Genomic DNA, 18,368 nt, shown 5'->3' on the forward strand with positions numbered 1-18,368 from the left:
CAATTCTAGGGCTCTGAGAATGATCTCTGTAGCTAGGAATAGAAGCCCCAAGCTACAGAGGGCTACCTGACCCAAGGCCACTTCTATTACATTAAAAGGTTAGTACTGTACAGGTTTATATAAGTCTTGATTTTACTACACTCTATGAACAGAAGATACCATTCATTCGCTTAGCACAAGTTCATACATCAAATCCACCGAGTTATCTTAAAAACTTCAGGTGAGGATGTCAACCAATCATTAGAAAATGGATGAGCATCTTTAAAACATCACATGATGTCCGTATCCTGTGCAAATAGAAGTTTTTAGGAGAAGATAAATATATGGATAACATAATGAATTGCTGTTATGTGAGTAAAGCATTTGTTATTTATATAGATTTATATGCTAGCCTCATATTACTTATTATAACCCAGCCTAGAACTATGGCAAACAAAGCGGATAAGAAATACAAATAAATAAAATCATACAGTAGCTAAGGGTATAATCTGGGGTTCTCAGTGCAAAACAATGGGCAATACAGCACTCTCAGGCACCTGACTTGGTGCCCCCCAATCCTCCTGCCCTCTTAATTTTTTTTAAATTTAGTTTTTTAGCTTCTTGGAGAATGTTGACTGTGTTTTTTTCTGTGTTTTATTTGTTTGGGGTGTACAGTGTTATGTCTGTGTTTTTGGGAAGGGGGATTCACAGCATCACCAGTTTTTTCTTGTGTGAAACTGGCACTTTATAGTGGCTACAACAGTTTATTCAATTTCCAAACGTGCCCCTTGACAAATAAAAGTTGAGGACTCCTACAAATGCCTTGAGTTGTCTCTCATGATTAAGGCTACCCACTCTAGACAAAAGGCACCATCAGTGCAGTGGCATAGGAAGGGGGCGCAGTGGGTGTGGGCTGCCCCGAATGTCATCACTGAGGGGGGTGACAAAGTGGCAAAAATATGTGTTTCTGGGTCACTGCTGGGTGTGCCGCAATGCTCAGTTGTGCACATATTGAACGTGTGTAAACGGGGGCTGCCTGTACTGTACACACACAGCCACAGCCCCCACCAGTATCTACTTACTTCTGCATAGAATAGAATCTTAAGACCACTGCCATGGTTGCCAGTTCATTTCTGGGCCCAATTCAATGTGTTCATGTTAGTGTTTAAAACTGTAAACGACACAGGCCCCAATTTTCTGAAAGACTGCCTCATTCCCTATAGACCATGGGTAGGCCAACTAAAGCCTGCGGGCCAGATCAGGCCCAACTGCCTTCTGGATCCGGCTCGCGGACGGTCTGGGAATCGCCGCATGGATTGCCAGCACGTGTGTTCTTTCCCTCTTCCTCTCATGGTGGTGCCGGCAGCGCCTCCTCCCTCTCTCCTCCTGGCTTCTCCCCACCCTGCCTAGAGGAGGAAGGGGGCTGGGCTTTGTTGGTGACAGCAGCAGCAGCGCTTGAGTGGCTGCAATTTTAAGCAGCCCCTCTCCGGAGCCCTTTGGCGCGCTGCTCATCGGCCACCAGCCCCTGCCGCTCACAAGACACAGGTAAGCAGCCACCGGGGCTCGTGGTGCTCTTGCATCATCCCCCCCCAAAAAATATAGTCCAGCCCCCCACAAGGTCTGAGGGACAGTGGACCGGCCCCCTGCTGAAAAAGTTTGCTGACCCCTGACATAGACCGTCTCAGGTGCTGCAACTGGTGGGTGGTGTGGCAGCCTCAGAGAGGACCTTCTCTGTGGTGGCCCCTAAGTACTTCTTCCCCACAGAGGTGTGTCTGGCACCTCTTTACCCTGACTTTTGACACTTGAGGTGTATATCTTAAGATGGACCTTATTTTGTCATTTTAAGTTGTCTTAAACCATTTTTAATATGCTTTAAATGTTTTAACCCACCCTGGGACCTTAGATGAAGTGCAAGAATCCATCCATCCATGAGAGTACCAGTAGACAGGACTGCAGCAGAACCAAACAGGACAGAGTTCTGCTTTCTTTCACAAATTGAAACCGGTGCCAATAGGGGCTAATGGAATCCTTATTACTGGGACTATGCTAGAGATGACTGAATTCTCTCAGAGAAAAATGCACTATTCAAATCTCGGCCTGGAAATTAGCACCGTTTTCAGTGTTGTGTTGCTGAGTAAATTTGATGTTAAAGTTTATTTACATGCCTGAAACCTCACGATGCTATTTCAAAAGGATTGTGAGTGTGTGCATGTGAGTAAAACTAAAGGATTAAAGACAAAGTTATAATAGGGACACGGGTGGCACTGTGGGTAAAAGCCTCAGCGCCTAGGACTTGCCGATCGCATGGTCGGCGGTTCGAAAACCCGTGGCAGGGTGCGCTCCCGTGGCTCGGTCCCAGCGTCTGCCAACCTAGCAGTTCGAAAGCACCCCCGGGTGCAAGTAGATAAATAGGGACCGCTTACCAGCGGGAAGGTAAACGGCGTTCCGTGTGCTGCGCTGGCTCGCCAGATGCAGCTTGTCACGCTGGCCACGTGACCCGGAAGTGTCTGCGGACAGCGCTGGCTCCCGGCCTATAGAGTGAGATGAGCGCACAACCCTAGAGTCTGGCAAGACTGGCCCATACGGGCAGGGGTACCTTTACCTTTACCTTATAATAAAAGGGAAAAGTCACAGCAAGGTGCCTTAGCCAAAGGTAACAGCATGGCATGAAAATCATGCAGAGCCCTCCCTCCTCAGTTGACAGGGCAGTGAGGAAGGGAAATCCAGCCTTGACTTACCACCTGTATTGTTATGTTGAAAGAGTTTCTATACTGCTGTGCGATGAATTGAATGCAAATTATGCTCCTTGCAGCAGATAGAAGGGTGGGGGGGAGCATAGAAGTTGTTTTTTGCTACCTGAAATAATAGCCACCTGAATTTTCTACTGCCTGTATTGCTCTTCCCCCTCTTCTCACCCACAGCACAGGAAGCTTTGCTAGTGAAATGAGCTGTTGTTGGGTCTTAAACTATTTCCAATTAGTTGACTCAAATATCTGGAGTCTACAGGCAAACACAGAGCTTAGCAATACAGTGAACAGAATGAAGTGCTGCCAGTTACAACTCTTGTTATGCAGAAATAAGTAGCTATAAGCATTTTTAACAAAATCACATTATTTGGGCTCGTATACAGGCATTTCAGGCATAGGCAGTACTAGGCCTGCTGTCAGGCTAGTTATTAATACTAACATCAAATCTTCAGCCTATGTGGCATATGAATCACAAAAGAAAATGGCTCCTCTGCTTGTTCTGCAGCCGGCAGCACCAACTGCTCCCACGCATGACTCACTAATAACAGCACACATATTGGGAAGTGAAATCCCACTAAACTCAGACTTCCTTCCCAGTAAAGGTGTTTAGATTCAGGCTGCTACTATCAGCACCTGCAGCTAAACCTATCGTGAGGGCTGCTACATTGAAAGGATTGGAAGGTTGGCATTCAAACAGAAATCCACTGGGCAAAGATTTTTTTTTTCCAAAATCCCATTCGATTCGCAAATAATAATTTTAAAAAATCAATGAATTGTTTGGTGATCCAAGGACGTTGGAGGATGTTTGTGCAGGCAAACATGTTTCTTGCTTATTCTGACCAAAACAGAAAGGATGAATTGTACACCACATCTCTTGGTTCAGTCCCACTTTCTAACTGGGTTCACTGCTGATTCGATAAGCTTGAAAGAAAACAGCCTAATTAACGCAGGGATGGATCCAGACTTCACTCCTGTTGACGTGCACATCCTCTGAGCAGAGTCCCACATCAGAGAACACTTTCTCTAGCAGAGTAACTTCTGCAGATTCCCTCTCCCTCTGCAGTCCCCAGTGCCACTGCCTACACTCTGCCGGAGTACTGGGGGGTACTCCAGAACAACATGGGAAGTGGTACTGGGAGCTCCAGGCGATGGAGAAATCTGCAAAGTTGGTTCATCTCATCCACCAGTAGGATCCCTCTGCTGAATTAAAACCCTTCCATGGATTGAGTCAGTCTCTCCGTGAACAGAAGTTAAAGACAAATTTGCCTATTCCTAGTATGGATTACTTAGCTAAAATACAGTGTATAGATAATTAATTGCACCTGGTCCACCCAGGCTTTAAGTGTACTGTAGCAGCTTTTACCTATATGGATGCCCATATACATGGAAAGTCTGGCATTCCCCAGATGTGTATTCAAAGGCACATACTAGCATATTTTTGCTTCCAAAATTCAGACTATTCCTGCAGTAAAGATGGGTAGAAGATCAGAATTTCATCCAGCAATTGAGAGCACAGATTGTTGCCAAAGTAGGTCAGTTTACTTGAACACTAATTGGTCAGAACTTCCCAGGAAGCAAGTGCCCCCCCCATGTTATTTAGTTGAAAGGTAGAGGTGTTGCCAGTTCTTGTGCATTTGCTCTTGTGCATCTGGGAAACAACCTGCCCAGACAACCCTCCTGAAAAGAGTCTAAGGCTGTGGGAGAGGAATCAGTAGGTTTCCAATCCCTCTCCTAAAACAAAGTTTGGGAAGGGAAGAAAAGAATACTATGCTTCCAGGTGTTAAGTTAAATGTTTAGGTAAAAGGAAGAATGTCCTTACTCCCCCCCCCAAAAAAAAATCATGGGGTGCCACCATGTTTAGTTAGGGCAATAGGGCAGACCACCCAATTTCAAAAGCAACTTACACCACCACATTGGATCTGTGACGGACCGAAGGTTTGAGAGAGAGGTGAATTAGTAAAGGACTATGTGTAGTAAATGCATATGGGGAATAGATCGGCAAAAGAACTCTACTCCAACTTGACAGATCTTTAACACCTATATATAAACCACAATTCCCAAGATTCTGTGGCATTCTAATGTCACATTGAGAACAAAACTCTGGATGAGGACAGGCAAAGGGAAGGAGGGGTAGCTTTAGTTCTCAAAAGACTTTCATTGTATTTTGTGAGACAAACTAAATGGTCTACAGTCTGGAACACCGTCAAGAATAGATAGGCAACAGCAGGCTTAGCTCTCATGCCACTACTGGGCCCCAAGTAGTTCCCTTTAATTTCTCCTATATAAGTAAATATTGGATGTTCATTGAGAAGGAGGGAAATAAAACATTAAGACTTCTAGCCAGCTTTGCAGTGCAGGCAAAACCTTTCACCCCGGCAATAATAACCTAGTCTCTACTGATACAGAATTGTGGGTGACACCGGGTTGCAATATACAGCTGCTGCCTACGTACAAGAGAACACACTATAATGATGAACATTCTGCAAGTAATTCATAATTTGCAAAGTGTCTATTAGGGACAGACAGAAGAAATTGTAGGGAGTTGGGATAAGTAATATTATTATGCAGAAACATTATGCCTCTATGCAGCTACACTATGGAAAATGTGATACCCAGCAGAGGCAAGTCTTTTTGACCCTATAACAGTGTACGACTGACCATGTATAATCAGAAGTAGGTCCTATTGAATTCAACAGGGCTGACTCTCAGGGAGTAATCTTAGGACTGCAGCCTTAGTTTCTCAGAGGAAGCAATTCCCCTCCTCTCACAATGGACTAGTCAATTAAAAGTCCACTTATGATGGCCCATAGAATTTAAAGAGAGTTGTTGAAAATGAAGCCTCTTTCTGTCCACATAGCCTTGCCCTTGGTTGTGTTTGTTGCTGATGGAAAGTGTGTGACAATGGAGGATCCCAAAAACTTGCACATATGTAATGACTTGAGAACTCAGCAAACTACACAGCTGAGGTAGTTAAGAGGGCATATTAATAGGAATATGAGATTAGAAGGAAAGTGCTGTAAATGAATCATCCTGAGTGAAATATAGGATGGTGGAAAGGTTGTTTATAAAAAGTACAGGCATCACTAATATGGCCTTCTATCCAGCAGCCGCCGAAAACTATAGATCTACTTCTTTGACTGACTGGGGGGAGACAAAACTATGTAGAAAGGCCCTATAACACTAATTTCAAATCAATGCCTAGTGGCAGCATTGTGCTACACGTAAGCCATATGCAAAAGGAATTAACTTTTTATCCAGATATGTACTGTGTTGCTCAAGACTTTTGTCTTGCCCATATAAATTAAAGGCTGTTAGCAATTACAATTACAACATTTCACAGTGTCTGTGGTTAGATTCAGATATTCATTTTTGAAAGAATGTAGCAAACACAAGTTCACACATTATTTTCATATTTTCATAATTTCTTCTGAACATGCTCCCATGGGGCAGGTCTGAGATTTATCATACCTCAGATACAATGAAAACATACTGTATCTAGTAATAATACCTCACTACACTGAAAAGAGCATTCGGAAGAACCACAAGGAAGTGAAAGGTAAAAGACACCTTGTGGTGACATTTCCTCATTTGGTACAATTTATTTTTAAATCTTGCATCCCAGTTCTATATAGGAGCTTCAAAAGAGCTAAGAATAAAAAAGATAAAACAATTCAATTTAATCAATTCATGTAAAAAGTTAACTCAACTACTAAAACTGATACAATAACAGTTTAGATGAATCAAAACCATAATATTGGAGTATGTCATTGGATAGTGCTATGTTGCTAGATAATAAACCTACACATCAGCTAATTATTAAAAGGTGGCCGAAGGAGGGAACTGAAAATGTGGCTGAGAGGCAGTTACTGCATGACAAGAGTACATTTTTACATTCATGAGCATCTGCTCTGCTACTCAAATACAAAACACAGCTTTATTTGTATATATAAAACATATATCGACCCACCCTGGTACTCCACTGAAAGAAAGCATCACAAGGAAACAGAACCATAGATATTTTAAAAAGACACTTTAGAAACCAGCGCTTTGAACCATTCAAGTTTTCACAACAAAATTTATTAGAAGAATAGTGGTTCTGAAAAGTCTAGCATCCAGTGAAAACTACCATACACGTTACAGCTGGGAATGTGTTTTCAAAATGACATGGCCAAAGAATACAACAGGGCTGTTAAACCCTTACACATGCACAACGAGAGAATCAGCGCTTTTGACATACAATGCAAAAAAAAAAAAGTGGACCACGTGAATTAAAAATTTATAAGTACTTATCACATACATTAAGACACAGCTTATTTAGTCCAGTCAAAAAATCAGAACTGCATTAAAAATTAAATGTAGTGCAATCAAACCAAAACCTTAATTTGTGATCATAAGTGCTCTACTACATAAAATGTTGATCATAGCAAGGAACAAAAAAGTTCAAATCACACAGTACAAAAAAAATCTGTAAATAAATACAAACTACAGTACAAGAGAAATATTAAATTATACAATTCCGTCAAACTGTAAACAGTATATTGAAATGAGGTCCATAGATTAAAAAGGGGGTTCCTGCTTTATTTTTCCATGACACTTGTACTTTTAGAGGTCTGTGAAAAATGCCATTTTTCCATACTCTACATAAATAGAACTTTCTAAGGTGTAAAGCATCAAATAATAAAGCAGAGGCATTGCTGACGCACAGTTACGGTGAAATTAATGCTGGTGCGAGCAGCAGGCTTTATTTTAATGTGTTACACACATGCTCAGCAAACAGACCCACCACTACAGGCGTGAAATGCCAACACACTCACAATTAGTGCGCGGCACAAGAGGTGACACGCCCGACAAGGAGCATAAAGGTAGGCGCGATCATGTGCTCCCGCAATCTATGTGCTGCTGCTGATTATTTGAAAGTTTTACACTCTTGCCATAAAACACCAACTTTGGCAGAAGGGTTACTAATAAACTCAAGCCCATCTGGCCCATTGGCTTCCATCACAGTGGCCAGTGCACAGAATTCCTAGAGACATTGCATAACTAGAATGTAGAGGTCAGACACCCAAGGGCCAGGGCTCAAGTTTAGAAGTACCTGGGATGAAGGAGAAACCACAGCCGTACTGAGAAGCTGCCCCTGTTCCATTTACAGGGACAGCCAGGAATGTATTTGACATTAGCTGTGCTGGCTTGGTAGTGGCATTTTTAAATATATACGTTTAAGATTACATATATAATATATATGTATATAACATAATACACATACTATATATAGAAATTTCTTACAATACATAATTATCAGGAACCCCCATGCGATCTTGCTCAGTAGTAATAACTGAATATACAGAATGCCACTACGTGTCTGAGGCACTGCGTGCTGGAGAGTAATATGCAGCTTTAAAATCCGTTTGGCTGAGTTATACCTGGATACCTGAACTGAGTTTAAGTTGACATTCATCAAGGATGTGCTATTAGCACATCAAAAGAAAAGCAAAAACAAAATACAAGTCACTGCTAGGTTTAAGAATAGTGTACAAGTACCTGAATTGAGTGAGGGTAGTGTGTAAACTGTCCCTGAGGGTTTTCAAACAGTGTGTGTACAAGCTGGAATCCTAAGCACGTTAGTTTATAACTTACACTGTGGACTGATAAAATACCAACATTTGACAATTTAACAAGTGGAGGTTAGAAAGAGTTATGAGCAAACACTCAAAACATATTTATACATGTTTAAGCAGCAGTAAGCTGCTGTAAGCAAAAATCCCATGGATATAACCACCCAATGGGACTCTGAGAGGCTGCAGTCTGTAATCTGTTTTTCTGATGCTAGGGCATATGACAGCCGCCATCTACCCTCTCTCAACAAGTAAAGAAGTTTCACCTGCTAATGTAGAATGCACCTAGTTACAGACTAGCAATTCAAGATTAGATTTTTAATCAAAGACTTTCCTATTACATACTAAAATCCCTTAAGATCACTAATGCTGGTATGCTAATCTAGTTAGTTTTTTAATTTCCCCCTTCATTTAAGAAATATACCATTCGACAACTTAAACATTAAGATCCATTTTCAGTCCTCTGATGTAAAAAGCATGTCAGTGAATTTATATTAAAAATTTACATGGTAAAAAGGCTTGAATTTCAGCCAAAGATTCTAAATACTGCTCATTCCCTGAAGACAAAAGGGAGAGAGAATCCCTACCCATTTTCCTAGTGATATACTTTCAAACTGAGCACTACACAATGGTCTAAAACTATTCTTTACCTAGCCTCCCCCATTTAGATCCCAAACCTTAAAGCCCTGAAATGGTCTACTGAAATGTTTAATTAAAATATCATGCGTGTACACCCAGAAGCTGCCTGAACATTATAAAATTCCTGGACTGAAACTTTTACAGTACCTTAGACTCTGAAGACCAGATAAATTAAGACTCTAGTTGTAACAGTAAAAGTGCTGAAAGGTCCCTTTTCTGTCTTTTTTTAAAAAAAACAACAACAGGTCAGACAAGTGCTTTAATGGTCTATCTATCTTTCTATCAAGTCTGTAAAGGTCTGATGAGTGTAGCACCAAACGTGAGGTACATTAGAGGCTGAAGTGGCATGTCGACAATTTTAGAGTGGGAGAGGAAATACCAAAGACGCAATGTATTTATTGTATAAAGAAACGGAACATCTAATTTTCTAAGGATTTTTTTTTTAAAAAACCACCTTTGTATTAAAGGTGTATAAAAACAGATTGTGCAATCAGTTTAATAATTTGAGAATTTTATAATGAATGTTCTCAGGCCATTACCTAATTACAGGTAATTTTGCAGGCTTGAAAATATTACTGACTTATACAAACTCTGACTAAATCAAATCTAGATATCTGTCAGAAAGATGCTGCAGTGGCCAACAACTTGAGTTTTTCTTTCTCTGGTATTTTGAGTGCATCTGTGGATTATTTTAGGTGCCTACATTGATTCATCCACAAATTTGCAAAAGTAACAATACAATACTTGTTACATCCAATTAAACTGTATCTGCATAATTTGAGACTTCAACGAAAGCTTGCTCACTTGCAAAATTTCAGTTTATGACTAGATATTCTATGGTGTATTTCCAAGGAGGTTGCCAAGTTCTACGTTTGAGAACTCCATAAGGCTAAAGGGCCAAAAGACGCACATCTCCAAATCCTTCCCTCTCTTCCAAGCCCTAGGTCAGTCCCAGAAACTGGTCAGTCTGCAGCTCCTTCCTTCTGCCTACCAGCCCATGATGTCAGAGGCCCAAATATCTACCACTGCATTCTTCTCTTTGTCTCCTTTGGGCCTAATTTGAAGCTGCAAGTTTTTGATGGAAGGAGTGAACAGAAAATCTCTATCTCTAGTACACCAAATTCTCCATCAGTGATTTTCTGTTCACAATCTTGAACTGCCCAGTAGTTGCATATGCTTCATAAACCAATTTGGCAAACCCTGGTATACACCACGACAATTTACCAAACTGTTCACTTATCAAAAACTCGGAAATTTTGTTTGATGGAGCACAGATATAATGACCACATTTGGGCATAATGTTAAACTATGGTTTAGTATTATGCGAATGAGCCTCGCCTCCTGCCGGGCTCATGTATTTCCTCTCTTCATTCCTAATGCACAGCAGGGAAGAATTTGAAAGCTTTGGTTTGCTTTTAGTTAAGTATGGTGTGCCGCTTCATCCTAACTGGGGATTGTTGTCTAACACTAACTTTGGCTAACGTCACGAAGCCAGCTGCTTAACTCATGGTTTGAAAGTGGCTTATTTTTAAACTAACCAGTCTGTGTTGAACCACAAACCCTAGCTTGAATGAAACATACCACAGTTAACTAAAACCAAAAGCAAATGTTTCTGAGCTCCTTCTGTGGAAAGTGTGGAGAGAAGGAGAGAGCATGCGAATTTAGAAGGAGACTAGACTTGTTAAAATGGTGCTAAATCACAGTGTTTTAAAATTCAACTATGAAAGCCATTAGACACCCATGTGTTATAAAAGCCAACTGCAAAATGTGTAATTTGCAGACAGTAGGGAAGTTGATTTTTTTAATTACATTTCTGAAACTGCAAGGGAGAAAAGCAAAAGATGCCTGATCCACAAAGAATGGAAACCCTATAACTTCCTAGAAGCACCTGTTTTTTTGCCTGAAAACATATGGAAAAAATTATTTTTATGTCAAGTTTATCTTTTCAAGACTGCCCAAGTCCTTCAAGCAGCCTTGGCTAATATGTGAACCATCCCACTATGGAGCTGAAAGCTAGACTTTTAAAAGTTTCTGTTTTAGAGTTCTAGCAAAGTGCTTTTGGATAAGAAAGGGGAATGCTAGGAATGCTTCCCCAACCCACTCAGGTGCCATGCCTTTATCCTCTTTATCACCTCTGAGACACTCAGAGACTTTAGGAAGATTTAATCCTAAATTTATTATACATGGAGGGTGGAATCTGCTTCTCCCTGTCAACACCACAATGAAATTTGACTCCCTTTCCATTTTTTTTGGCTTGCTAAGGAGCTTACCATGAGACATCAATAGCATGATGTCAATGGGATCACAAATACAGCCAATGTGTGGAGGTTTTCATGGGAAAACTTTTTTTTTAAAAAAATGCATAAATAATTCCTGACAGTTTCTGAGCAATCATGGTGTCATCTGAGATCATAGTTCAAACTGCCTCATCATTTGTCAATATGCTTTGGGATAAGCCACAGGAAACAAAGCAGACCTGCACTGCTACCATGTTTATAAGGTACATCTCATTCTTAAAGGATAATGAAAATTTATTCCAGATTTGCATTAGAAAATATTTAAGAAAACATTCAGACTAGGCCTTTCCTTTGGAGGCAGAGCAGCAGGCAGTATGGAGCAGTCCTAGGGCCATACAGAAGCAAGGGCATATTCTTGGGGCATTTGGCTAATGCAAGAAGAGGATCTTCGTGCCCCTGGAGGAGTTATCTTTCAATCCTTTTAATAAACTCAGGAGTTTGGAGGTTATATATATATATATCTATATATATATCTATATATAAAGTAAGGGCAACTGTCCAAACCCTACAACTTCCATTCTTTATAGCTGTAGTGAAAACAAAAAGGCCTGGGGCACAGAAAATGAGGTTCTAGAATGGCTGACAGAGGTAATAGTGTATCAGATCGCCAGGAAAGAGCTTTTATATTTTACAGATCCAAGTAAAAACTGATACATTTTCTACACACTGGGCTCGCTCCACAGAACTGCACAATAATTAACTCCACACTTGTACCCCTACAACACTAAGCCTTACTCATCTGTATAACCTGCTGTAGCAAAAGGTCACCAAGCAACATCTAAATTCCAGTACAATAGTGAACTTGATTTTAAACGTTACACAAACACACTCTAACATTAGTCTTCTAGGCTCGGAGTAGAGGGAGAACCTATCCTTCATGATACCTGGTCTGTATAAGCAGAGGCTGCCACAAATACTGTTCACAGTTTCATTCTGTCATCCAGGTGCACATGACACCGTCAACAGATACACAATAATTCCACCAAATTTTGGTTCTGGATCTAACACACATGTGGTCAAAATGTCCAGTTCTTCCTCCCAAAGACTTCACCATTTCTGGAGCATTGCACTTGGCTTGTCCCCTTAATATGCTCTCAAAAACGACAGGGAAAACAATGCCTAAGCCCTATGTCTTGCACAAGTTACATGAGCATCCATTCACTGGAAAACAGGAGAAAACAAGGCTTCTCTTACAAAGACAGCAGCGAACCACATCTTCCCACATCAAACTATGGTCAGTTGAGGATTTTGGCCATGCAAACTTCTGTTCAGCAGAAAATTAAGCATGCTAATGGATAAACACTGATTCCATTTTTTCCTAACAGGAAAGATGCTCCCAAATACTACTCAAAGCTGCACCAAAGGCGTCTGTCAGAGCAGTCTTACTTCAGTGAATCACTTAGGATCTAGAGTGAGATACAGTCACAGGATGAGCCACCTGGGCAAAAACAGGTGAGATGAAGTCTTAAACAAAAGTTAAACATTAAAAAGGTGCACCTGAATATTACAGACTAAGTTTACAAAACCTACAATAAGGTAAAATATAGATATATTTATATCTTTTGAATATTCAGCAGCTTTTTGTTTATTTTTGAGAGGCTTCTGAAATTTTAGAAAGGGACAACTAACTAATTTCAACCATGCTTCACAAAACAATAATGGCTATTTTATATTGCAATTACAAAAGTAATGCAATTAGTGCTTTAAAAATAACCTACTTTTTCCTTTTCTTTATTTAAGCAGAGACCTTTTGAGGAAATATGGTTGTTCCAAAGCTTCTGGGATTTTTTTTTTACCTGAATAGGAAGTGATCACAGATATTAAGTGTTATATTTCAAAGCTTTGCAGATAGGAATCTTACAATCGTCAGGTCCCAGGACTTTTATCTGAGAAAATTAAGTGTTTGGTTGTTTAATTCATTTTCTAACCAAAGCAATAAGAATACGCAACTATCACTATCTATTTACAGTTCTCAACCTATGGTCTGAAATGACGTACAAGTAGTTCTCTTTCTAAACTGCAGCATTAAAGGGTAGGCACACCATTTTTCTGCTGCACGATTGTCATCCACTTAATGATACACATAGAAAATATTTAGGTAAGTAAAATGAGCACTCCACATACACTATGCCAAGGTTTTACGGAACTCAACTCATACATCACTTAAATAAAAACAGCCACAAAAGGTTAAACCTCTGACAGTAAAACTCTATGCAAGTGTTACACTTCTAGCTTGCAGCAAATCTTCTCCCACACTTTCAATAGCAGATGAAACCACAAATTTAAAACAGTGCATTTTTATTGCAATTTCCAGAAAAACTGGAGTATATTGCAGAGTTTCTACACCACTATGGAGCTTCAAACAGGTTTCTGTACTGAGATGACACCTAGATAGCTAAAGGAGCTCTGCTTTTGAGTATGGAAACACATTAAGCTACCAAAACAAAAAGAAAAGTCTAAGAACAGTAGTACAAAGCATATCTGGGCCAAAAGCCCAGTCTCTCTCAAGAATGAGAAGTGCATATTTAACACGACAGCAATGGTGTGCCTAACCTTTGAATACAGTGGGTTACTGGGAAGCAATCAACCAATCAAGAAGGCCAACTCAATTAATTGCCCCCAAATTCAAGCAGCAGCCCTGGGGCTATCTAGGCCTTCTTCCTATGAATCTTAGCATCCACTTTCAGTCATTAACACAGGATAACTAATTAAGAACAGTGCTCAAATGATGTCTCACATACAAATTCCATTGCCTCTTTTGGTTGTGCAAAGCAGTAGAGTGGAGTCTTACCAATCTTTTGCACAGCTAAGATTAAATTGTTTCTCTACCCAAAGAACCATTAAGTCTGATTCAGTGAAGCTGCAAGTCCAGAAAGCTTTATTTAAAGCTTAACATGTAAGAATGTTCAGATGCCTCTGCAACTAACAAGACTGAACTGTGGATTTAGGAGTGCTAGTGGTGATCTGCCTATGCGAGTGTGTGCTAGTCCCCTATTAAAATCAATAGTGGATGAAATAAAAACAGAAATTCAGGATATGCAAGCACATTTCCTGCTACTGGCAACTGTAGTATTTAAAAAGGAAACACCCATTGGGTGTTCAACCCTGACAGTGTTACAACTAGATAAGATGCTCAGCCTAAGTCAGACCAGAGTGATCTGATAATGGGTTTTATTAAAATTTGTAAAAATTTCTTCCCTGAACATTAACATAGATCCTTCATTTACATGACTATTTAGGCAGACTATTGAGGTTGTATGTTTAGAGATCAGTTGGTTTGATGAGGATTTTTGTTTGTTTTTTGCCCAAGATTACAGTAAGCTGTTATATGTATTCCTGACTCCCAGAAGAGAGTTCTTTAAACGAGATGTTGGAAACGCACAGTTTAGCAAACTCAGAATCCAGTCTGTTAAAAAGCACGTAGGTCACAAAAAAGCCATTATTTTGTTAAAGTGAGGAATACCCTAGTATATCATTCAATGTACCCTGATGCTCCTGAATGGAGTGTTGAGATAAGGCTACATCCTCAAGCAGGCAAGCTGAACTCTCTCGCCTTTGCAAAAGAGCAAACACAATTACAGTGAAGGTAGTGTTCCAAAGGAATGAACCAAAGCATTCTGAAGGTAGTGTATGTAAAGTTCCCCCATCCCACTCCCACCCGCCCCGCCGGGTGAGCACTAAGCAGATTGCAAATAGTAAAGGAGGAGTTGAATTTAAAACAAAATGGCTCCGATTAGACCCAACTGACTAGGAATCCAATCACTAATCACTGAATTCAAAATGACTAGCCATACTTAAAAAGTTTAAACTCTCTTTCAGGCCAACTGGATCGAAGAAGAAAAAAACTGTGAAAGCCTAATTATAAGCAATTATCCAGTTTTTGTTTTACAAGTCTGGTACTAGAGCTCAAGAAAGTGATTTTTTTAAAAAGGCCATATGAAGAAAGCAAACCCAATAAAATAACTGAAAGTCCATGCAGGCTCAAGAGGCAAACAGTCCACTTCCATGTCTGCATTCTTTGTGAGGTAACTCAATTCTCTATAGAATATTAGAGAAACATGCAAAAGGCCAAAAAAAAATCCCCCAACAACAAAACAAAACAAAAACACAAAAGAGGGCTCTAAGCCATTCCGGGCCAGAAAATTTACAAATATGCAACATTCAGAGCACCCTTTTCCCCCTGTGTCCACACAAGTCTTTGCTGAACTGCAAAGGAGCATGTCCTGCACCCAGTGACTGAAGAGGAGTTGGGTACATACAGCAGGAGTTGAACAATGCCATAGTGCTCACCCAGTTTATAATGTAATTGGCACTCTACAACATCCCTAATCATCCTTTGACTCATTCGCACTCTGTGCTGCCTCTCCCTGGGGATCTATCTCAAGCTTTACAGAGACATCCTGTCCCTCCGACCGCATTAATTTCATTTTTTTCTTTGGAGGGTTTTTCAAAGTGCCCAGCCTCTCTTTCACTTTATATTCCAGGGTGCTATGGGGAATCCCATAAATACTCTGAGCTTTGGAGACGCTCATTTTCCCACTCATCACCACAGAGATCGCTTCTTCCAATATCTCACTGTTGTACTGTCTGTATCTGCCTCTTTTCTTCCGAGGTTGCTTAGAGCCAGGATCTCCCTCTTGATCAGAGGTGGGATATGGCTGTCCAGAGGTAGATTGCTCAGCATCTGAGCCCCAGGAGTCTGGTCCGGGATCCAGCAAGCTCCTTCTGTTTTGTTTCGGAAGGATAGCCCTTAACTTTTTACTAAGCGCGCTCTCCGTTTGTGAACCCATCACCAAAGAGCTATAGCTATACTGGTCGCCAGAACGGGACTCCCATGAAAGGTCCATGCCTCGAACTTGTGGTATCTTTAAATCCACAGGAGTTGAATGGCTCATGTCCTTTTTCCCATCCTGTTTAGTTTGAAGTGCCATTTTTTGAAAGGCTGAATTTTCTGTAAGAAAAGGAAGGTCACTGATGTTGCTGAGTGCACCGTTTCCCCTGAATTTCATTCGGGTGAAGTTGAATTCGTAGTGTGGTTTTGCCCAAGAAGCCTCCCTGGATAGTATCATGTGCTGTCCGTGATTCTGCAGCCCAGACGGCCCATGGCTGGCAGCTGTAGCATGCTGGTTTCTGCTCAGCAGTTCTTCGCTTATCTGCAGTGATCGAGCCAATGGAACTTTGAGAGATGTGGAGTGGCCAGACCCTTCCCTCGTTCCATCCTGCCAACTTCTCGGGGGCACCCCATCACCACTCCGAAGTCCCTCTGCATGGTGCTGGCTGGGTCTCCCAGGTCGCCTAATTGGATGGAAGGAAACTGATGTGAGCAGGACTTGCACAGGTAGGGAGGAATGGGTGAGGGGGCCACTCCTTTATTAGAAGACCTTGCTTGGGTAACATCACTTTTGTGGGTTTTTATTTTTATTTTTTTAAGTCTCAGCAGTCAGTTTTTTTAAAAAAAATTGTTCAAAAATAAAGAGAAGCTTTTTGGGCAAAGAAAAACGAAACCTGTCAGCTGGTCTTTGGTTGGGTTCACAAAATCTTGGAGCAGAAAAGGCTTCGCGCAAGTGTCTGAAAATAGCATCTTAATTATAGATTAGAAAGGAATAATCATTTGCTAGAGTCTATTCACGACTGTATTACTAGTGTGACGTTACCACTAAACAAGTACAGTAATAAAAGAGTAAGCCAAGTGACAAAATGCAGCAAATTCAACACGCATACTCTCACACACCAGCCACCTGCACTTTTTATAAAATGCTGAAAGCTCTGGAGGGCATGGATTAACACTATATATGCTAAAGTTGCTGCTCAGCATCAAGAGGGCTCAGCAGAACTCAAAGGTGTTTGCTTATTTTGCATTAAACACTAGAACAGAAAAACGGAATGGTTCTCAAATAAAAATGTTGCACAAATTCAGACTCCATTTCCTTTTAAAATTAATCATAAGTCACATAAATATCAATTTGATTCTGTTTTTCACATGCCTAGGTAAAGAAGCAGGATATTTTCTTGCCACATATGTATTATTTATTATGCTCTTTCCAACTTTACTGATTAAACAGATCCAGGTTAAATCTATTTTAAAAAAGAGTATGATCTATAGTCTAATCAGACTATCAATCTTGTTTATGTACACAATTATTTCATTTCCTGTAAATAATATGAACAAAAAGTATGCAATGCATTCTTGGTACTTTGCTTATTAAGATGATTACTGTGTATATCCTATCTAGCAAACAGCCTTTATATATTCACAGACCCCTTTAACCTAGCCATCTGAGATATGTATTTTAGGACCCACCTTACTCTCTTTACTGTAATTTGTATTTCAATATTGTATTTTTACATTTTTGTAACCTGCCCTAGGACCTCATGATGAAGGGCAGGTAAGAAATCTAATCAACAACAACAATAACAACGACGACAACAACAACAACGTACAGAAGATTTGGATACATAGCAAGGCAGAAGGAAGAACTTACATTCAAGTTTGGACTTCCTAATTCTTTAGCAAATGCCTATTAAACATTACTCAGAATTTGAAGATTCTTAATTTGGTAACGAACAGTCCACATGAATTCAGAACAAGAACCACCCCAGTGTCAAGGAAAATAATAAATTTCTACCAGAACTTTAAACATGCATTGACTATTTCAGCTAGTTCTAAAACAGTGAATCACTGTCCAGATATAAAGATTAACTAGCGCAGGCTTCTTCAAACCCTCCAGATGTTTTGAGACTACAATTCCTATCATCCCTGACCACTGGTCCTGCTAGCTAGGGAACATGGGAGTTGCAGGCCAAAAACATCTGGAGGGCAGAGTTTGAGGGAGCCTGAACTAGCACTTTGAAAGGCAAAGGGCAATAGTTAACTGACATTTAACTTAACAGTACAAAGCAGAAACACATGCTGATCTCTTGAAGATGCTTTCAGTCAGCCATGTAGGAACACTTTTTTTTTTTAATGCACAGAACCTGTTAGAATATTCAGAAAGGGAACAGAAATTGATATTCTCCTTCACAATACAGTGTTTAGAGTTCTGACATACAGGGTTAAGTAATATATCCATGTTGTGAGGAATTTAAATGTCTCT

General features: G+C 40.3%; 1 protein-coding gene across 5 annotated transcripts in view; it reads right to left on the minus strand.

The window, feature by feature from the left end:
• Positions 1-6,781: 6,781 nt before the first annotated feature.
• LCOR (ligand dependent nuclear receptor corepressor) overlaps positions 6,782-18,368 on the minus strand; it is a 53,667-nt gene continuing 42,080 nt past the window's right edge. For all 5 annotated transcript variants that reach the window (XM_083615234.1, XM_083615235.1, XM_083615233.1 and 2 more), the window contains one exon: positions 6,782-16,569. In XM_083615234.1, the coding sequence (XP_083471360.1) occupies positions 15,600-16,569 (970 nt within the window). In that variant the 3' untranslated portion in view covers positions 6,782-15,599. The remainder of the gene's footprint in view (positions 16,570-18,368) is intronic.

Source organism: Podarcis filfolensis (assembly GCF_964270895.1).
Source record: "Podarcis filfolensis genome assembly, chromosome: 5".
NCBI classification, from domain to species: Eukaryota; Metazoa; Chordata; class Lepidosauria; order Squamata; family Lacertidae; genus Podarcis; species Podarcis filfolensis.